The sequence below is a fragment of the Malaclemys terrapin genome, chromosome 10 (assembly GCF_027887155.1).
Source record: "Malaclemys terrapin pileata isolate rMalTer1 chromosome 10, rMalTer1.hap1, whole genome shotgun sequence".
In the NCBI taxonomy this organism is placed as follows: Eukaryota; Metazoa; Chordata; order Testudines; family Emydidae; genus Malaclemys; species Malaclemys terrapin.
In genome coordinates, this window is record NC_071514.1 from 35,404 (window position 1) to 58,582 (window position 23,179).

At 44.3% G+C, this 23,179-nt stretch overlaps 1 protein-coding gene across 1 annotated transcript in view; it reads right to left on the reverse strand.

Moving 5' to 3' along the window:
• Positions 1-23,179, reverse strand: part of IQGAP1 (IQ motif containing GTPase activating protein 1) — a 176,129-nt gene that overhangs the window by 19,835 nt on the left and 133,115 nt on the right. Inside the window, exons 30-33 of the mRNA XM_054041339.1 lie at positions 15,580-15,712; positions 15,087-15,189; positions 13,701-13,836; positions 3,505-3,592 (exon numbers count right to left, since the gene is read on the reverse strand). Coding sequence (XP_053897314.1) covers positions 3,505-3,592; positions 13,701-13,836; positions 15,087-15,189; positions 15,580-15,712 — 460 coding nt within the window. The remainder of the gene's footprint in view (positions 1-3,504; positions 3,593-13,700; positions 13,837-15,086; positions 15,190-15,579; positions 15,713-23,179) is intronic.

Sequence of the window (23,179 nt, forward strand, 5' to 3'; positions counted from 1 at the left end):
TGCTCTGTGGCCCTGGGACTGGCCGCCAGTCAGCTGTTCTGGCAGCCCTGGGGCTGAAAAGCTGCTCCAACCCTGTCCCAGAAGTTGTCACAAAGGTCCTGGAAAGTCATGGAATCTGTGACCTCCGTGACAGAATTGTATCCTTAGCTATAAGGGAAAATTGTCATCATCTAGTCTAACCTCCAACATAACTAAAGCCACAACATTTCACTCAGTGATTCCTGCACTGAATACAGTAATTAGTTGTTGAACTAAACAATACCTACTAGACTCATTCACACCCTAGTACCAGCACGGGCCTATCTGAAATCTGCTTTTTACATCATCCCCCTATATATATATGGCTTCCAACAATCCAATCATCACAAGAGCAAAAATCATATATCCATAAGAACGGCCATACTGGATCAGACCAAAGGTCCATCAAACCCAGTATCCTGTCCTCTGACAGTGGCCTTCACAACACCCTCTGGCAAGGAGTTCCAGAGGCTGACAGTGCGTTGCATGAAAAAATACTTTCTTGTGTTTGTTTTAAACCTGCTACCTATTCATTTCATTTGGTGGCCCATTGTTTTTGTATTACGAGAAGGAGTAAACAACACTTACTTATTTACTTTCTCTATACCACTCATGATTTTATAGACCTTTATCATATCCCTCCTTAGTCGCCTCTTTTCCAAGCTGAAAAGTCCCAGTCTTATTAATCTCTCCTCATACGGAAGCCGTTCTTTAGCCCTAATCATTTTGTTGCCTTTTTCTGAACCTTTTCCAATTCCAATATATCTTTTTTGAGATGGGGTGACCACATCTGCATGCAGTATTCCAGGTGTGGGCGTACCATGGATTTATATAGAGGCAATATGATATTTTCTGTCTTATTATCTATCCTTTTCTTGATGATTCCCAACATTCTGTTCGCTTTTTTTGACTGCCGCTGCACATTGAGTGGACGATTTCAGAGAACTATTCACAATGACTCCAAGATCTCTTTCTTGAGTGGTAACAGCTAATTTAGACCCCACCATTGTATATGTATAGTTAGGATTATGTTTTCCAATGTGCATTACTTTGCATTTATCAACATTAAATTTCATCTGCCATTTGGTTGCCCAGTTTTGTGAGATCCTTTTGTAGCTCTTTGCAGTCTGCCTGGGACTTAACTATCCTGAGTAGTTTTGTATCATCTGCAAATTTTGCCACCTCACTGTTTACCCCTTTTTCCAGATTGTTTATGAATATATTAAATAGGACTGGGCCCAGTATAGATCCCTGGGGGACACCACTATTTACCTCTCTCCATTCTGAAAACTGACCATTTATTCCTACCCTTTGTTTCCTATCTTTTAACCAATTACTAATCCATGAGATAACCTTCTCTCTTATCCCATGGCTGCTTATTTTGCTTAAGAGCTTTCGGTGAGGGACCTTGTCAAAGGCTTTCTGAAAATCTAAGTGCACTATATCCACCGGATCCCCTTGCTCCACATACTTGTTGACCCCCTCAAAGAATTCTAGTAGATTGGTGAAGCATGATTTCCCTTTAGAAAAGCCATGTTGAATATTTCCCAACAAATTATGTTCATCTATGTGTCTGACAATTTTGTTTTTTACGATAGTTTCAACCAATTTGCCCGGTACTGAAGTGAGGCTTACTGGCCTGTAGTTGCCAGGGTCACCTCTGGAGCCCTTTTAAAAAATTGGCATCACATTAGCTATCCTCCAGTCATTTGGTACAGAAGCTGATTTAAATGATAGGTTATAGATGACAGATGTTAGTCCTGCAATTTCACATTTGAGTTCCTTCATAATTGTTGGGTGAATACCATCAGGTCCTGGAGACTTATTACTGTTTAGTTTATCAATTTGTTCCAAAACCTCCTCTAATGACACCTCAATTTGGGACAGTTCCTCAGATCTGTCACCCAAAAAGAATGGCTCAGGTTTGGGAATCTCCCTCACATCCTCAACAGTGAAGACCAATGCAAAGAATTAATTTAGTTTCTCCACAATGGCCTTATTGTCTTTGAGTGCTCCTTTAGTATCTCCATCGTCCAGTGGCCCCACTGGTTGTTTAGCAGGCTTTCTGCTTCTGATGTATTTAAAAAAACTTTTGCTATTACTTTTGGAGTCTTTGGCTAGCTGTTCTTCAAATTCTTTTTTGGTCTTTTGAATTATATTTTTACACTTAGTTTCCCAGAGTTTATGCTCTTTTCTATTTTCCTCATTAGGATTTATCTTCCACTTTTTAAAGGATGCCTTTTTGCCTCTGACTGCTTCTTTTACTTTGTTGTTTAACCACGGTGGCTCTTTTTTGGTTCTCTTACTATATTTTTTAAATTGGGGTATACATTTAAGTTGAGCCTCTGTTATGGTGTCTTTAAAAAGTTTCCACGCAGCTTGCAGGGATTTTACTTTTGGTACTGTACCTTTTAATTTCTGTTTCACTAACCTCCTCATTTTTGTGTAGTTCCCCTTTCTGAAATTAAATGCTACAGTGTTGGGCCACTGTGGAGATTTCCTCGCCACAGGGATATTAAATTTAATTATATTATGGTCACTATTACCAAGTAGTCCAGCTATATTCACCTTTTGGACCCGATCCTGTGCTCCACTTAGGACTAAATCAAGAATTGCCTCTCCTCTTGTGGGTTCCAGGACCAGCTGCTCCAAGAAGCAGTCATTTAAGGTGTCAAGAAACTTTATCTCAGCATCCCTTCCTGAGGTGATATGTACCCAGTTGAAATGCCCCGTTATTAATTATTATTATTATTATTATTGAGTTTTTTATTTTAATAGCCTTTCTAATCTCCCGGAGCATTTCAGAGTCACGAACACCATCCTAGTCAGGTGGTCTGTAATATAGCCCTACTGCTATATTCTTATTTTTCAAGCATGGAATTACTAACCATAGAGATTCTATAGTACAATTTAGTTCATTTAAGATTTTTACTTCATTTGATGCTATGCTTTCTTTCACATATAGTGCCACTTCCCCACCAGCACGACCTGTTCTGTCCTTCTGATATATTTTGTACTTGGTATTACTGTGTCCCATTGATTATCCTCATTCCACCAGGTTTCTGTGATGCCTATTATAACAATATCCTCATTTAATACTAGGTATTCTAGTTCACCCATCTTATCATTTAGACTTCTAGCATTGGTATATAAGCATTTTAAAAATTTGTCATTTTTTGGCTGTCCCCTATTGCATGATGTAATTGAATGGGACTTTTTTTCATTTGACTGTTTCTCATCAGATCCTCCCTGTATTTTATCATTTTCCATCCTCTCCTCATTAGTACATAGGGAATCTCCATTTATAGAGATACTTTACATACACTATTTTACATACACAGGTCTGAAACATCGATATGCCACACCTAAATTGCCACATATATTACAATCCCAGAATTTAGGCTTTCATATGTACCTGCAGCCACATATATCTAGATTTAAAAGAATCCAGTATCCTAAGGAGTGGAGCCAAACTACTTTTCATACCTGCTCATGGGTAGCTGGAGTTTCCAGGATCTCAGTTAGGGTCTCCCCCGGCTGGAAGCGGATTACATCTACAATCAAGCGCTTTGTACTGAAAAGAAACCAAGGAGAGTAGGAAACAAAACAACATTAAAACAAAACAAAAACAAAAATCCTATTCCTGCTCTGAAATGAGAACAAAACTGTCACTGATCCATATTAGACCAGTCATATTCACACTGGATCCACATCCAAACCAGTCAACAGTCCTTATGTTGTCAATACTCATGCCTCACTTCTCCAAATGCAAAGAAAGAAAAGTTACTTACTAGTAACTATGGTTGTTTGAGAGTTGCCTCTGTGCATTCCCACTCTGGGGGTGGTGCCCCCGCACCTTGAGAGCTTGCAGAGCTATCTTGAAAGGTGCATTGTTGGGACTGCATGAGCACCTCCCCACCTGAACCCCATGGTGCTGAACAGTCAGTACATCACACCGTATATAAGGGAATGCAGCCCCACAACAGCCTCAGGTCCTTCACCTGGACAGCAGAGTCCAAGCTGTGTAGAGAACTTTGAGGCAGAGTGACAGGTGGGTGGGCAGTGACAAAGTAAAGTGGCAGCTCTCAAACAACCACAGTTACTGTTAGGTAACTTTTCTTTCTCAAAGGCCTCTGTGCATTCCCACTCTTGGGAGATTCATGAGCTGTCCAGTCCACATGGAAGGTGGGCTGAGGAACTCTCAATTAAATAAAGATTGTAGCACCACACACCCAGCATCAGAGTGGGATGCTAGTATATGGTGAATATGTGGACTGAACGCCAAGTGACTGGTCTACAAATCTCAGCAAGAGGATATGGCTTAAAATAGGCCACAGAGACAGCAGTAACCCTCAATGAGCGAGTCCTTAAGCCTGCTGGAATGAGGACTTTGGCTATGTTAAACATCTGATTGCATATGGCATCCCACTGCTCTTTTCCCCATGGGGTATACCCAGACACTTCCATCTACCCAAATGCCACAAAAAACCACACTGAAACAAACAAATCAACCATCCAAAATGAAAGAATGTCCCCTAAGCAGAATTTATCCTGAAAAGAGATACATCCCTTGGTCCTGCAGTATGTAAAAGGCCGGCCATGGAACCCTGTGAAGAGGGCCACTCATACCTGGAAGGCACTCTGGATAGGAAAGAATGAAGATGGAACTCCTACAGGAGATGGAGATGGTGTGTTTTGGGTACTGTGGGGTGGTCTGTGCCATCCTGAAATGGAGAGACCTATGCCGGAGGACTGGGGCACAGCTCTGGGCTGGAGGAAGATACATGCACCAGTTAGGCTAAAATTTGGAAAGTAAGCTCAACAACGAGCCTTGAAGAAGTGGAAGAAGTGAATGGGATGATGTAACAGTACACTGGTCGCAGGGTGCATTTGTGTCCCAATGCACCTGTGTGATGAATGTTGGAATTTGCTGTAATATTTTTGCAAACGGTACACATCTCAGCTAACTGTCTGACTTTATTACACTGGTCTACAATTTTTGAGAAGTTGTCTGCTTCAGAGATAAAATATGCTATTTATTATGTATTTTGATGTGCTGAATTCAAATATGACAATTAAAACAACTGATTGGCTACTGTTTCTAAGATATTTAAGTTTTTACATTTTATAACTATGTATATTGTGTAGATAGTAGAGTTTTAATCATAAATTGTAAACCTAGGTCTTTTCATGTGTTTATGGTTGCTTTACATGATAATATTTCACCTGTTATATTATAACACTTTAAAAATCAGCAAAAGGGTTATATAAATAAAATTTATTATGAAACAAAAGGCAAAAAACTATTATGTACATAGTTTAGGCCTAGTCAGTGTCTACTCGGTGCTTCTTGGTTTGTCTCTTGTATTCATTAAATGGAGCATCTCTTGTCACTGTCCAGCAATAGTCTGCAAGCATTGATGGGCTCCATTTGCCCTGATAGCGTTTCTCCATTGTTGCAATGTCCTGGTGAAATCGCTCGTCGTGCTCGTTGCTCACTGTTCCGCAGTTTGGTGGAAAAAAATCTAGATGAGAGTGCAAAAAATGTATCTTTAGTGACATGTTGCAACCAAGGCTTTTGTATGCCTTGAGGAGGTTTTCCACCAACAACCTGTAGTTGTCTGCCTTGTTGTTTCCGAGAAAATTTATTGCCACTAACTGGAAGGCTTTCCATGCCGTCTTTTCCTTGCCACGCAGTGCATGGTCAAATGCATCATCTCGAAGAAGTTCACGAATCTGAGGACCAACAAAGACACCTTCCTTTATCTTAGCTTCTCTTAACCTTGAAAATTTTCCACGGAGGTACTTGAAAGCTGCTTGTGTTTTGTCAATGGTCTTGACAAAGTTCTTCATCAGACCCAGCTTGATGTGTAAGGGTGGTAACAAAATCTTCCTTGATTCAACAAGTGGTGGATGCTGAACACTTTTCCTCCCAGGCTCCAATGACTGTCGGAGTGGCCAATCTTTCTTGATGTAGTGGGAATCTCTTGCACGACTATCCCATTTGCAGAGAAAACAGCAGTACTTTGTGTATCCAGTCTGCAGACCAAGCAAGAGAGCAATGACCTTCAAATCGCTACAAAGCTGCCACTGATGGTTGGTCATAGTTTATGCACCTCAAAAGTTGTTTCATGTTGTCATAGGTTTCCTTCATATGGACTGCATGACCAACTGGAATTGATGGCAAAACATTGCCATTATGCAGTAAAACAGCTTTAAGACTCGTCTTCGATGAATCAATGAACAGTCTCCACTCATCTGGATCGTAAACGATGTTGAGGGCTGCCATCACACCATCGATGTTGTTGCAGGCTACAAGATCACCTTCCATGAAGAAGAATGGGACAAGATCCTTTTGACGGTCACGGAACATGGAAACCCTAACATCACCTGCCAGGAGATTCCACTGCTGTAGTCTGGAGCCCAACAGCTCTGCCTTACTCTTGGGTAGTTCCAAATCCCTGACAAGGTCATTCAGTTCACCTTGTGTTATGAGGTGTGGTTCAGAGGAGGAGGATGGGAGAAAATGTGGGTCCTGTGACATTGATGGTTCAGGACCAGAAGTTTCATCCTCTTCCTCGTCTGACTCAAGTGAGAATGATTCTGGTGCATCAGGAACCGGCAGTCCTTCTCCATGGGGTACTGGGTGTACAGCTGATGGAATGTTTGGATAATGCACAGTCCACTTTTTCTTCTTTGACACACCTTTCCCAACTGGAGGCACCATGCAGAAGTAACAACTGCTGGTATGATCTGTTGGCTCTCTCCAAATCATTGGCACTGCAAAAGGCATAGATTTCCTTTTCCTGTTCAACCACTGGCAAAGATTTTTTGCACAAGTGTTGCAGCATATGTGTGGGGCCCACCTCTTGTCCTGATCTCCAATTTTGCAGCCAAAATAAAGGTGATAGGCTTTCTTAACCATAGTGGTTATACTGCGCTTTTGTGATGCAAAAGTCACTTCACCACAAACATAGCAGAAGTTATCTGCACTGTTCACACAAGTACGAGGCATCTCTGCTCACTTTGTCTAAACAGAAATGTGTCCCTTTGCAAAATCAAACACTGACAAATAAGAGAGCACGAAATTGTATGATTTCGAGAGCTGATATAGGGCAATTTGTTCAGCAGAGTGATGTAAGCTTCGTTATGATTGCATCATCCATGACTTCTAGGAATAACACGATGCAATTCATATCATGTATGACGTAAAACCAGCTTCAGATTGCATCATTCATTGTTTTGACTAAAAAGCAAGTACTGTCCAAACCCAGTCATAGATTTATTCATAGATCCAGTCAAAGATGTATTTTAGTCATTTCTGGTTTAAATTGAGATCCCTTCCTTTATAACTCACTTATCATCCGCCATTCCTAAGTCAAGGGTCGTATATACTGACCCAATAGCATATCTTGAAAACTAGAGCCAATCAACAACTTTAAGCATCATTTTCGTTCTCAGTGACCCAGAATTAGTAAAGTTTGACTATATTTATTTCAGAAGCATTTTGGCTGTAGAGCAGTGTTATTACCTGTCACAGAGTAGCTGGTCCCTCTCGATAGACTAAGCCCAGCTTCCCTGGACCAGAGTAGTGAGTCCAATCCAGCCAATTAAAGAGGGTTGGGCTGCATTTGGACCTATAAAGGGCTGCTAATGGATAGCTGAGAGGGACTGAGACAGGCTGCAGAGGAAGGAAAGCCACACTGGAGTGCAACTACCTCCTGTGGTGGGTCCTGCGACTAAGGGGCCAGGGAAGCAGTCCTCGGGTGGTTGCTCCAAGACAGCAGAGCTCACTGAGACTGGGAAACTGCCAGGAGCAGGAATGAAGCACAGAAAAGTTTAGTCCTGTCCAAGTAGAAGGCTAGACATCATTTGACATCTAATGAGCGAGGGCGCTGTGCCTCCAGGGATGAAAGCAGCTTAGGGAAAAAAAACACGTTAGACAAAAATTTTGGGTGCAGCCACATCATCACTTTGTCTTTGGAGAATCATGTTTAAGGAGGTTCTGCCATGAAAGCCTGCAACTCGCACTCTGTTTGCAGATGTTATCGCCACTAGGAATGCAGTTTTTTGACATGAGAGGAAAGGGACAAGATGCCCGAGGCTCTAACAGAGGTCCTATCAGAGCTGCTAAGACCATGTTAAGGTCCTACAAAGGAACCATTTCCCGCATGGACGGATGGAGACGAAGAATTCCTTTAAAGAATCTTGCTACCATGGCATTGGAAAATACCAATCTTTCACGAATGGGTGGTTGAAAAGCTGAGACTGCTGCCAGATGCACCTTCAACGAACTAAGTGTAAGACCCGACGACTGAAGATGCAGCAAGTACTCCAGGATGTCCTGGATACAAGCCAGCATTGGCTGAAATCTATGGGCCAATGTCAACATAGAAAACTGCTTACATTTTGCTGAATAGGACATTCTGGTATAGAATTTTCTACTACTGAGTAGGACCTGTTGAACAGCCACCAAACATTTCTCTCCCTCCTCATTCAACCACAGAGCAGCCATGCAGTAAGATGAAGGGAACTGAGCAAAGGATGCAAAATGTGACCATGATTCTGTGTGAGCAGGTTGGGATCAAGAGGAAGGGATATAGGATGCTGAACTGAAAACACGAGAAGGTTGGTAAACAAACACTGCATTGGCCATGCCAACACAATGAGGATGAGGTTGGCCCAATCTGCTTTTAGCTTGAGGATAACCTGCAGAATGACTGGGATCGGAGAAAAAGTGTATAGGAAAGGGGGAAAAGCGTATAGGGAAGCTGAGTGGCAGCTGAGGTGGAAGGTGTCGGTCAGGGAGCCTGCAGAACAGATGGCATTTCCTATTGTCCCTTGTAGTGAACAGGTCAATCATTGGGATGGTCCAAGTCGCGAAAATGACTCGCAGAACACTGGGCTTCAGAGACCACTCATGACTCAGAGAAAAATTATTGCTGAGATGGTCCATGAGATGATTCTGGACTCCAGGCAAGTGACTGGCTATTGGAATGATGATCTCGTCAATGCACAACTGCCATAGCATAATTGCCTTTTGACAGAGCACCCTGGATTGTGCTCCTCCTTGCCTGTTCACATAATACATCATGGTGGTATTGTTGGTAAGTATGTGACCCGCTAAGCCCCTGATGAGGTCTAGAAAAGTGTGACAGGCATTGTAGATGGTGTGAAGCTCCAGCACCTTGTTATGCAATGGAGCTTCCTGCTCTGACCACAGACCCTGAACTTTCAGCAATCCCAAATGTGCTCCCCAACCCATCAGGGAGGCATCGGTGAAAATAGTCCTGGTTGGTAGGGCCAGATGAAGGGAATGCCCTGACATACATTCCCCTGAACTGTCCACTAGTGCAAGGAGGCCACGATCAACCTTTCTAAGCGGTGAAGGATTAGATGGTCACGTGTCTTGAGCCACTTTTGAAGAGGGCAAAGATGCAAACTGGCAAATTGAACCTGCATGCATTCAGAGATGTGACCCAAGACCCTCAGGCACATCCGAACTTTTGTGGAATGTTGAGACTGCAGAGACAAAGGAGGTGAATCATCTGAAAATAGTAGATCAGGAAAAACACTCTCTCTGAGTCTGAGTCTATTAGGGTCCCAGTGAACTCGATTTCCTGAGGAGTACCAATGTTGATAACCAATGTTGTGTAGGATGGCCGAGTGAGCAGTGTAATGTGTATGTGATAAGAACTTCTTCTCTGGACCTGACTTTTCTGACCTTAGTAGCTAGTTGTGCAGATATGGGGAGACAGATTCCTTTCTTCCTGAGGTACACTGTCATATAGTTGTAAAAAAAAGCAACAGAGGGTCCTGTGGCACCTTTGACACTAACAGAAGTATTGGGAGCATAAGCTTTCGTGGGTAAGAACCTCACTTCTTCAGATGCAAGACATCTGAAGAAGTGAGGTTCTTACCCATGAAAGCTTATGCTCCCAATACTTCTGTTAGTCTCAAAGGTGCCACAGGACCCTCTGTTGCTTTTTACAGATTCAGACTAACACGGCTACCCCTCTGATACTTGTCATATAGTTGGTAAAACCCTGGGATGGGGTGGGGAAGGAGACAGACTGAAGAGAAGGACTGTGTACTTACAATGGCAGTTCACCACAACGAACCAGAGTACGCCTCAGTTGTCACTGGTGTTGGTACCAAACTCAGCGGTGGTACCACAGCAACTGACAGTGCCAAGGTGGAGGGCAGAGAGTGCAGCCATGGTAACAACGGCAGTGCGAAGTGCAGCAGTCCTGGGGAATTTCCTGGTGCCGAGGCGGTTTCTTGTGCCGAGCTGGCACCAGCCTCACTTCTATTCTGTGGCAAGGGAGCACTGGGATGTGATGCCGATGGACCCAAAGCTTCAGCAGCCCATCCAGACAGCAAGGCCATGGATGCCATAGCCCTGGTGAAGTCCTGAACCAAGGGAGAGCTCAGGACAGAAAGGCAGAGGAGGTCCACCGCTGCCTGATATGCCGCCAGTGTGGAAACAGTGGTGCTAGCATTGTCCTCTTCGGCACCAGACTCAATGGATGACACGGGGCCAGAATCGGAGTTGATGGTATGGGCCACTTGCACCCCTACACGGTACTGGGGAGTGGTCAGAAGGACCTGCTCCATCCCGTGTGCCAACAGTAGCCATACACTTCTTCCTGGATGAGGAAAAGAGTCTCTATGAAACCTGGAGATGTCTCAATTGGTCTTATGAGACTTTTTCCTTGGCACACTTGATGGAGAGCAGCTTCTTCACTTCTTTGTAGAGGCACCAGTCCCAGAATGCAAGCCAGTCCCACTGATAGAGGTCGACCTCCAATCCAACACAAGCCTCAGTGCTGAAACAGACCTCATGGCCTGCTCAAGAAGGTGCTGCTTCAGGCAAAGGGCTCTAGCCACTAGAATCTGTTTTGTGAATGATATACATATGGACACCGCTCTTTGAAGTGAGCCTTACCTACGCAGAGCAAGCTCCTTGTGTGAGAGTCATTTGGGATCGCTCACCCACACGACAGACAACATTTGAACTCTGGGAAAACACTTAACTAGACTAACTAACTAACACTAATGCTAAGGGTACTAACAAATTATATACAACTAGAACACTAGCTAAAGGATGAGGCATTGTGAGGTTAAGAACCACGCAGCTCTGACTTCAGCCACAGGCAGTAAAAAGAAACTCAAGAGGGGTCAGGGTGACAATGTCTCAGACAGCATGGGGAGTGGTTATGGCCATGAGCACCACCTCCTACAGGTACGGCTAGACAAAATTCTCTGGCTCTGATGAGCTGGGCTTGCACATACCTAAGTGGAATACATGGCAGCATCTACTTGAAGATCATACATCAGTGCCAATCCCCAGTTCAGATGGAAGACATCAGTTAAATAGTCTGGACTGAGACCAACTTGAGAGCAAAATTGGAGTGACTACAGTCAGTCTTCTGAGACCTCTCTCTTGGTGAAGGAGATGAACTAGAATGATCGCTTCTTCTTTTTGGAGGAAAGTCAGAGTCTGGCTGTGCACCAGCGGCTTGTGGCGGCACCAAAACCTTTTTAAGGGCCAGGCGATCTGAGGAGTATCCCAGCATTGATACATTTTCATTGGTTGCTCTATAAAGGTGCTGCTTGAGGCATAAGTCTCTAGCCACGCACATTCTCTTTTTAAAGGATTTACAAATAGAATACTTTGTCTTAATATACCCCTCTCCCAGGCACAAGCACCTAGTATGGGGATAGGAAGGACAGTGCTTAAAAGCTGGCAAAGGCATCACACCAGGCATATCTTACTATTCAACTCCTAACTAATCTATCAGAAGGGTACTACCAGCAATAACTAACTACATACCAGAAAAGGGGAGAAAACTCATGGACAGCAAAAAGAGTGTGAGGTAAAATACAACAGAATGCTCCGCTTCCAACTGCAGGCAGTGAGAAGGAACTGAGGGGGGTCATGGCGGCGCTGCCCTTAAATAGCCATGGGAGGAGCTACAAGTGGCCTGAGGGTGAGAGTGTTGCCCCATGGGGTACTGCTAAGCAAAGTTCTCTGGCTTCAGGGTGGCTCTGCTCCCTCCCTCACCCTTTTACAAATGGACTGGCTTCTCTCTGTTCCTCCCTCCTCTTCTCTATCCCTACAACACCAGGCCTAGAAAGGAGAGAAGAGGATCCTTGCTGGAGATGCCCCCTCAGTTTGGGAGGGGTTGTGAGTGAAGAGCCACCTGTGCTGCAAAAGGATCAGAGGTTTTACTGAAGGAGGTGGCAAAGGGAAGGGAAAGATATGGTTGGATGAGCAGACTGAGGTAACTATGGGGCAGATGTGAAGTCAAAGGGGACACAAAATTGATTTGGGAGTGAGGGTGCAGAGTTGATGTGCGGAGGACGATGACAACATAATTAACAGATGTATAGATGGGGGAACAAAATTAACTAACTAGAATTTTGAGAGAACGTGGAAAACCTCTGCACCATCAGGTAGCCCTTTAATACAAGTTTGTGTAATGTACTTTTTTAATCACAAGATGTTGGCAGGTATGGATTTTAGAGAAGCAAACTGAGCTAGAATCAAATCAATCAATTGTGCATGTGTGACAATGAGCTAGCCCCAATCTCCTCACAATCACACATACTAAGGGGGAAAAGGGAAATTCAAAATCAGAAGAGATTAAAAATGTGATTTTTGTTTAGAAGAACCTCATAATTTTGAGGCCAATCTCATGTTTTGTGATCTGACTCATGATATTTTAACTTTTGGGGTTTACAATACTGCTAGAGCAGGTGACTGGCAGCTGTGGGGAAAACCCTGTAAATTACCACTTGTGTTCCCTGCTCCTGCAGCCTGCACCTCCTGAGAGGCACAGCAGAGAATCTGCCTTAAGGTTTTTACTGAATTCAGTATGAAAATAATGAATGCAACAGTACAGTATTTCTTGTGTTGAATTTAACCTGCGAGTTAACTATTACATATATTGCACATTTCCCCTCCCCAAAATTTTCAATGTGTCACAAATTTTGTATTGATAACACAGAACTGCACTGGAGAAGAGATCTAGGGGGGTGTTTCTGCTAAAATGATCTGCTGTGAATTAGTTAACTATGTCCACAGTCAGGGCCGGCGCAACCCATTAAGTGACCTAGGCAGTCGCCTAGGGTGCTGCGATTTGGGGGGCGGCGACCACGGCGGTATTTCCGTGGCGGGACCTTCTGCTGCCTCTTTGGGGGGGCGACATTTCAGGCAGGCCCTAGGTGGCGGAAAACTGGTGGTGTGCCTGTCCAGTTAAAATTGACGTCAGTGGTTTCAGAGTTAAAATGTATTCAAGATCAATAAAGGTCATTCACACACTTCAGAGCTCTTGTTTCAGACTTTGTACAGACTTCACTATATCAGTTATACTCAGCTTGTGTTTGGAAGGTTTTCTTCACAATCATGAAAACTGGAGACACTTTTTTAAAATGACAAACCTTACATTCCCCAGTATTATGCTTTGGCAATGGGTTTTCCTGGAACAAATTCACTGGCCACAAAATCTAGGGGTCCTGGATACAAGCTGTGTGCACTTTAACAGGCTTGGATTCATTTATTCTTTCATTTCCTTACATCACTGTTGCCTTTTTCTTCCCTCATAGTCCAACCCATAAATTAATATCCTACCCCTTATTTAAGCGACAACTGCTATAGGCCATTACCCATCACTCACTTCAGCAGGATTGTCCTTGCATCCATTTCAGCATTCTCATCGCCAGGAACATCAAATTTATTAGTCAGTGTAAGAGAAACTTCAGTCTTTGCTAGCATCTCCTTGTTGGGGTCATTAATGTTACCAGACCCTTCCCCTGGGGTAGAAAAAGGAGAGGTGAGTTATCAATGAGAGAACCTACTTCCCAATGCCAGATGTGATGATAGTGACACAGGTTAGAACGTATTCAAACACTGTCATGGGCTGGTTGGGTCTGCAATATTTTCCTTCCAGCACCGTACAGAAAAACACTTAATTCATTTTTTAAAGGACCTGTTACAGCCCATTTATGGGTTTTAAAAACATGTTCATCTTGCACATACACCTCTACCCCGATATAACATGAATTCAGATATAACATGGTAAAGCAGTGCTCCGGGGGGGGGCGGGGCTGCGCACTCCGGTGGATCAAAGCAAGTTCGATATAACGCAGTTTCACCTATAACGCGGTAAGATTTTTTGGCTCCCGAGGACAGCGTTATATCGAGGTAGAGGTGTACATAATTTAGGCTTTCCTAACATTCCTCCTTCTTCAGCAAACTGATAGAAAATGGATACTAAAAAAAATAAGATTTCATGTAAATTCAGGTTTTGATGCCTCAGAGGTATACAAATCAGTGTGTGTGTGTGATACATCTTGCATCTCAACCTGCCTCTCTACTGATAAGCTTAAATGTGACCTACCAAAGAAAAGAAATTCAGTTTGTGCCCTTTGTTGCTTCTTTGGCCTTATCTATACTTAAAAGGGTTTCTTGGTATAGTTAGTAGAGATGCAGCTTGCATTGGCAAAAGAGTTCTTTTGCTAGTATAGCTTATAACAGTTCCCTGAATTAAATAAGCTAGAATGGCAAAAGGACTTTTTTGGCTGATATGTCTACACTAAAGCATTTGCTGGTATAGCTAGCTATATCAATTACTGACATAGATATGCTAGCAATACTTTTAAGTGTAGACCAGACCTTTACGTTGCATGAACGAGGACTGAAAGATCTGTCAATGTTTTTTCACATTAGAAATTCAGGTCCCTGGTGAGAGGGGAAGGTGTGTGGGGGGGCGGGGGGGGGGAAGAGAGAGAGATGAGGAAACCTGGTATGGTGGAAGGGGAGGCACACAGAGCCCTGGCGTTGGAGGAAAGCATTTGATACAGTGCCTCGCAGATTCATAGAACACAGAGATGGAAAAGCCCTATGGGGTAACCTAGCCTAGCACACTGTAGGCTGCTGCTGTTTGTATGGCACCAATTCCCTCCCAAACCATGATTATTCTTTATAGTAATTTTTTTAAACCACACTTGGAGCTACTCAGAAGAACATCACATCTCCCTCATGTAAAAGAAGAGCAGCTCACCTATCAGGGACTCAATAGTGGGAACTTCCCCCAGGTCATCCAGCAGCTCATGAATTGGATCATTGTGCTCAGGCGCAATCGCATCTTGATGATCTAAAAGCAGCTAGATTAATACAAATAAAAATAATCATTTAACTGTTCCTCCTATGTCTTGTTTCACCCAATTTAAGAATTACATTTTTACAATTATATTCTTTGGAGAGAATTCCTCTCAGTTCATGAGATTCTCAGTGAAGATACTAGCAGGCAAATGTCTGGCATCGTCACATAAGAAGTATCAGATGACTTCACAAGAAAAAAATATTAAAAAGGCCATAAGCAGACAAACTACTGACCTCAACATTTTGACAGTTCAGAAGATATTGCTTTTTTTTTTTTTTTAACAATATCGTCAACATTTGAATTTGTTAAATGACTCACATTAAACTAATCAGTAACAGATTGTTCACAAGGGCCATTCTGCAAGAAAGAAATGTGACTGGTGTATACTTACAGTGTGTGTATTGATGATTTCTCCAATGGAAATATAGATAACTGGTTTAGTGAGAGTCACCAAGTCAGAATATTCATCAACATTAAATTTATCCTGTAGTTCTGGAACCTCACAGGCAGCCTGAAAAAAACGTCTTCAGACAAAAAGAAAAAATAATCAACACAATCCTGCCAATCACAAGCACTGAGATAACCAAGGCATTGGCTCCCTGTGATAGTCTCAAGCAGAGCTGTTCTTTAGAACTTTGGTACAATAAGAGGAGGTTACTTACCTGTAACTGGAGATGTGTGGGTCCATTTCTGTATTCCACTGAGGGGTTTACGCATGTACACTAAGAGTCTGGAGCTGAAGAATTTGAAAGCAGTGTCCTTGGTCCACGCATGTGCTCTGGCTCACCTCATGGTTTCATTCGAAGCAATAAAGGGCAGAGCACACTGACTGTATCTCCAGTTCCTTCTCCACCCTGAACCAGACATATCCATAGCAGAGGGGAAGGAGGGCAGGAAGTGGAATGCCATTAGGGACCACACATCTCAAAGAACCTCCAGTTAAAGGTAAGTAACCTCCTATTCTTCTTTGAGTAATGATCCCTACTGTATTCCACTGAAGGTGATTAGCAAGCAGTACTTAAGTCAGAGGAGGGTGTGAGGATAAAGATGGAACAGTCATGCAGACGATTGCCAGCCGAAGGAGGCATCTGCTGCCAAGTCTTGTACTAAGGCGTGCATTGCAAAGGTGTGCATGGAACTCCATGTGGCCGCTCTACGTATGTCCTGGAGTAGGACATCCTGAAGGGAGGCTGTGGTTGAAGTCTGGACTCTTGAGGAAAGGGTCTGTACCCCACTAGGGGAAGGCAGGCATGCCAGATAGTTGATTGCAAAATGTAATGCAACACAAAATCTACTTGGAGACTCTCTGGATGACGATTGCCTGACCCCTATGTCTTTCTGCTAGTGCAGCAAACAGTTTGGGGGGCTTTCTGATGAGTCTTGTCCTCTGCAGGTAGGCCAAAATCTGTCGGCTGTATAGGGAGTTGTTCCTCAGCAAATGTGTGTGGTTTGGGGAAGAAAACAGGTAAGTGAATGGATTGATCAACGTGAAACTGGGAGATTATCTTTGGCAGGAATTTGGGATGCAGGCACAAGACGACTTTATTTTTATGGAAAATTGTGAAAGGTGGGGGGGAGGGAGGAGGGTCTACCATCATGGCCCCAAGCTCACTGACCCTTCTTGCAGAAGTCATAGCAATAAGGAAGGCGACTTTCATGACACAGAGCACGATGCCAACAGTTCAAAGGGTGATTTCATTAGTACAGATAGAACTATATTCAGATCCCACTGCAGAGTGATGGGTTGGATGGGTGGGAAGGTTCTGATGAGGGCCTTCCAAAACAGTTAACAGGTGTGTGAACACAGTGATCTTCCACAGGAGGGTGGAATGCGCTAATGGCTGCTAGATGGACTTTCAAAGAACTGAGGGCAAGACCCGATGCCTTCAAGGACAGGAGGTAGTCAAGGAGGAGGGAAATCCCCACCCATTCTGGGGAAAGTTCCTTTTGTTGGGCTCAGGAAGTGAAACATTTCCACTTGGCCCTATAACTGTGCCTAGTGGATTCTTTCCTGCTGCAGGAGAGGATGTCTTGCACAGCTGAGGAACAGGCCCATTCTAGAATAGATGCCCATCCAAATACCACGCTCTAAGGTGGAGTGCCTATGGATTGGGATGTCTGATTTCACTGTTGCATTGCATCAGCAGATCAGGGAAGATTGGGAGGGGAATTGGTGGACGGGTTGACATACATAGGAGGTTGGGAAACTAAAACTGTCAGGGCCAGCAGGGTGTGATCAGAATGACGATCACTCTGTCTCATCTGATCTTACAGAATACTGGAGGCAGTAGAGGTAGAGGAGGGAAGGAGTAATTGATTTGGGCTGACCAGGTGAGTATGAGAGTATAGCTCTGAGAGTGATGACCAAGTCCTGCCCTGTAGCAGTTCGTGTTGAATTTGCTGTTTATGCGGCAGGTGAAGAAGTCTTTGGTAGGTATCCTCCATCAGTTGAAGATGGCACAAACTACAGAGTCATGGAGTTCACACTCAGTCAATTGCAAACTGCCTGCTTAGCGAGTCCACAATCACATTGTGTATCCCTGGGAGATAGGCTGCAGACAAGAGGTTATGGTGGGTGATGCACCAATTCCAGAGATTGACCACTTCTGCACATAGAGCAGTTGATCTTGTGCCCTTGTTTGTTGATGTAGAAAACTGTGGTGATATTGTCCAACATGATAAGAACATGATGGGAACAGATGAATGGGAGAAAGGCTTGGCATGCTTTTCTTACAGCTCGGAGTTCCAGGATGTTGATGTGCCTCCTGAATTCCCAAGGACTCCATGCTCCCTGTGTTATGTGATTGCCCATGTGTGCTCCCCTGTCTACAAGGGATGCATCGATGATCATCTTGTCTGGGGAGGAGGAGAGGAAGGGAAACCCTGTGCAGACATGACATGGGTCCGTCCACCACTGGAGGGATGAGAGCACCCTGGGGAGGACTGTCAACATGAGGTCCATGGTGTGATGTTTGGGGAAGTAAACTGTCTCGAGCCATATCTGGAGGCAATGAAGATGGAACTGAGCAAAGGCGGTGACTTATGTACACAAACCATGTGGCCCAGGAGGGACAGATAAGTCCTGGCCGGAACATAAGGATTGTTGATGATGTGAGTTATGAGTTCTCACAGTGTCTGGAATCTGTTCCTGATAGATAAGCCCATGCTGTGACTGAGTTGATGGTGGGATGAAAGAATATTCGAGGGATGAAAGAAGGTTGAGCAGCATGGAAGTTGAAACTTGGGGTTTGTGTCTGGACTGTGCAACTAGGAGCCTGTGGGCCGGATGGATATCGATGTGAAAATAAGGGTCTTGCATATCAAGAGCTGAAAATCACATGCCTTTTTCTCGGGATGGGATGATTGCTGCCAGTGTGACCATATGAAACTTGGGCTTGCAAATGAAGTGGTTGAGGTGACTGAGGTCCAGAATTGGTCTCCACCTACCTTTCTTCTTGGGTATCAAGAAGTAAGTGGAATAGAACCTCTTGGGTGAGGATGCTGTCATGAGAGTGGTCCATGAGGAATGATTGGGGGCTTTGGAGGAGGTAGCATGATGAATTTGATTGTATAGCCATGTTGGATTATGTTCAGCACCTATTTGTCCATTGTTATCACACACCAAGCTTGGAAAGAGTGTGGTAGGATGATCCTCAAAGGAGGTAGAATGGTCGTAATGTGGTAGGCAAGGCGGTTGGCAGCTCTTGAGGTTGACTCAGAAATATCTTTTAGTTGTGGATTGCAGCTGCAAGGTGGAAGTGTGTGAAGGGGAGTCCCAGAGGGTGGGATCTCTGGGTCTTCTGTCACTTCCTTGGTGGCTTATAAGGTCGCTGATGGTAAAATTGGAGGGATCAGTGGCATTGTGTGGGTGGCGGGCGATGAAACTTGCACTTCAGAGCAGGTGTGTAAATACCCAGAGAGCGAAGGGTGACTCTGGAGTCCTTGAGGGCATGTAGGCAAGCATCCATCTTTTGATTAAAAAGATAGGATTCATCAAAGGGGAGGTATTCAATAGTGTTTTGCACCTCCCAAGGGAAATCGGAGGAGTGGAGCCACGATTCCCTACAAATAACTATAGCCATAACCATAGCCCTGGAAGAGGTATCTCCTGCATCCATCGCCAGTTGGAGTGACGTTCTGGCCACCAGTTTCCCTTTTGTAATGATTGCCTGGAAACGAGTCCAGTCTCGTTGTGGGAGTCAGTCAGCAAATTCCTTCAGTCTGCTGTAATTCAGGAAATCGTATTTGGCCTGATAGTTCGCAATCCTGAATTGGAGACTGGCAGAGGACAGAACCTTATACCCCAAAAGGCCCAAACACTTGCCCTCTTTGTTGGATGGTGTGGAGCGCAGGTGTTGTTGTCTGGCTCGTTCAGTTGCTGCTTGGACCACCAGAGAGTTCAGGAGAAGGGGGTGAGAAGAGAAACTCAGACCCCTTAGCTAGAGCATAATATATTTTTTATGCCCCTCTGAGGATAGGCCTGCATGTGGTTGGTGTGTGCCATACTGTTTCGGCTGGTTCAAGAATGGCATTGTTACTAGACAATGTGATTCTAGGTGATGGTGATGAGTGGAGAATATCGAGGAATTTATGCTGGGTATCCTGGATTTCCTCTAGGGGAATGTGTAGTTTCTGTGCAATTCTACACAGTAGAACTATAGGGTTAGAAGGGACTGAAAGGGTCATCTAGTCTAACCTCTTGCCAAGATGCAGGATTTATAGTTTCTGAAATTGCCTAAAGTTGTCCGGAGCCAAAGGGGATGCTGTAGCCACTGCTTCATCCAGTGAAGAGGAGGGGAATCTCTCCAGTTCTGGTGGCACCATCAGAGCTGTGCTGAGGGATTCCTCCTCCAGCAATGGATCCAAATGCCTGCTAGAAGGGGCCCTCAATGGGGAGGCAGGTGAAGGCTCCCTTGTGGATCAGCCAGTTTCTGGGGGGGGGGGGGATTGGGACAAGGACCCCCAATAAGGCCAGTAGCCTGGATCCGGAGGGTCTTGAAGTGGTCCCCATGGCATAGGGAACCAATGGCTCCATGGTGGTTGGAGAGGAGGTTATTTCCAAGATCTGGACCGCCTTTGTAAGTACATGTCCGGTTGGCACAACACTGATGTCGGAGAAAAACAGAGTTCTCACTATTTGTTTAGGTATAGCAAGTCAGATGCTTTATTAACTCTCACAATTGCGCAGAGGGAGAGAGCTAAGCAGGTCTCTCAACAGGTAAACAATTACAGCAAGCATTTATACCTTTTGTTACAGACAATAATGAACAACAGTTGCATTTTGTTTATACATAGGCCATCTTGATATCTCATTTCCTCACTTGTTTTGACTCTTGCCAACATACAATATTTTCTATACCTTATCTACACAAGGTCTTCTACACCTTATCTATACCAGGTCATAATGACTTCTTACACAGTTCTTTCTCACCCACCTCACACAATCCTCACTTCTACAAATCTCGCGTTATCAGGGTTACAGTTAGCCTGACTCTTGCTAACGAACTGTCATGTATTGCATCCCCTTCCTGTCAGTTCTTTCTCTGCTTCCACAACCCCCCCTTTTGTACTACTAGTACAACAAACATTTTCAAATCTCTATTTGCATTAAATCTCGGAATTCAGATTCTACATCAGATAGAGATTTGAAAATGTTTGTTGTACTAGTAGTACAAAAGGGGGGGGAAGATGGGTGCACACACTCCTTAGCGGATTCCAACTTCCAATTTTATCCCTCTCCAGTGTCTGACTTATCAGAGGATGAGAGGAAGACTCTAGTTTCATCAGTGGTACCGTCGAGCCAGTGGGAGTGCATAGACCATCGAAGCAGGACGTGAGGGGTCTCACAATAGTGTCATATCATGAGGGGAAGAAAATGTCTCCCTAGAGGTAGTGGGTCCCAACAAATGCAGTGATCCCGGTTCTGCTAAGGCAAAGACGTCCTGGAGCTCAAACGCCTTTCCCAATCTCCCTGGTGTTCAGGGTACCTTCTCTTTACTTGGAACTAGTGGTGGTGCTGTGGACTTCCCTGGAGTGGGCAGATCCCGCATCTTATGGGAAGCCAGTGTTGATGGTACCGTGTTCCAGTATCTGGGACCGCCGGATCTCCTTGCTTGTGGGACTTTTTGTTCTGTCTACGTGGTTTAGAGTGCACTCTCTATCCATGGCTCCAACTAGTGGAAGAAGTATCCACTTTCTTAGTTTTTGAGGAAGACTTATTCCCATGCTTATGGGTATGCTTCCTTACCTTCTGCGGAGGCTCTGGCATGGGGTTCATAATGGTGGTACCGCTGGTGCTGGATTCGGTCTCGGTAGCAGGAGGTGCACTCTTCGCTGTTTCAGGCCGATGTACAGGGGTGGTCCCCCGGCCCAAGTTCAAGTGAAGCCTCATGGAGTCTTCAAGAAGCTGCTTCCAGAGGCAGAGAGCAGGGCTTTCTCAGGTACAGCTGGGGAAGGACTGGCTGATGCTACACCCAGATGCAATGTGGGCTTCTCCCAAGCAGCAGAGAGAGCACTGGTGTTCGTTGCTGCCCGAGAAATGCAGGCAGGAGGCACAGAGTTTCAAGCCTGGGGTTCTGGGTATAGTACGGCACCCGTGTATGGAGGCAGGGGAGAGGGTAGACAAATAAACCGTAAATCACTAAAACTACAAGGACTATGATAAAACAGCTATAAAGTACTATAAAACTCTACAATTCTAAGAACTATTTACAACAATGTATTTAAAGGTGGGTCAGAGATGAGGACACTACTGAAAGTTCTGACTCGGACCATGCGGCAGTAAAAAGGAACTGGAGACGCTGTCAGTCCACCCTTTATCACCTCAGATGAAGCCACGAGGCAAGCCAGGGCGCATGCATGAGCCAGCGAACACTACTTTAAAATTCTCCGGCTCCAGGAGCATGGTGTGCATGCATAAACCCCTCAGTGGAATACAACAGGGACCATCACTTGAAGAAGAAGGTATGTTGGTGTTTGTGGGTCAGCTTTAGTACATGATGTGAAGGTACATAAGATATGCTAATGTGTTTTCCCCAGTATCTACTGGACAGGTGCTACCCTGCATCTCTAGTGGCTTCGTTTACACATCCAATGGGGGAGAGAGATTCTATGGTCATGAAACTGAAGAAAGCAGAGGCAGTCTGGTTCTATCAGACATTATTACTATTATTATAGGGGAAGCAGATGTGACCTCTATATTTCAGTTGTCTAGCACTTTCCATTATAAAAAATGATAATCCTTTCTTGAAGAGCTTTACCACCAACATAGTGTGTAGCAAGACTTTGAAATTTGACAGGGTACAGTTCTGGGGCCAGGGAGGTGCCTTTTATTGACCTGTAAATGTGTTCAGATTTGGCAGAATTATAAACTGTTGAAAATCACCATTGCTCATCTGTATTTCACAGTACAGGTTGAATTTGGCTTGTGCTAACACCCCTCAAGATTCCATTAGTAGTGTGCACAAACAGTGCCCCAGTGCCTCACTTCAGTAATCCACACACAGAATAGAATCTCTGGGGGGAGGAGGGGGATTCAAAAAAATAATTGATCACCTGTTCTTTTCTTCCTCTGATGCCTCCCATCAAAATACCTTTTTGTCTACAGTAAGGTGTACTGTACTGGGAGCCAGGAGATCAAAAGTTCTAGACTGACTTCTTCTGACTGGTATTAATTCTGTACTCTTCATAACCCTTATTAACCAAGGCCTCATAAATAGACAGATTACTGAAACTGAGAACACAACCCAAATCTCTAATATGCCAATCCCAAATCCCATCCATTTAGCCACACTGTCTCTCAGAAAAAACCTGCCAGATATTTGTCCTTGGCTATGTGGTCTGTAAAAATGGGGCTACTCATTCATCTCCCCATAGGAATTACGCATCTGCCTCTAATGGCTGATTCACATAGGATAATGGACTGTTCTGGTTGCCAGCTAGTGAAGTTATCTCTGTACAGCAAGAGGGAGTCTGTGGTGCCATGCTTCAGG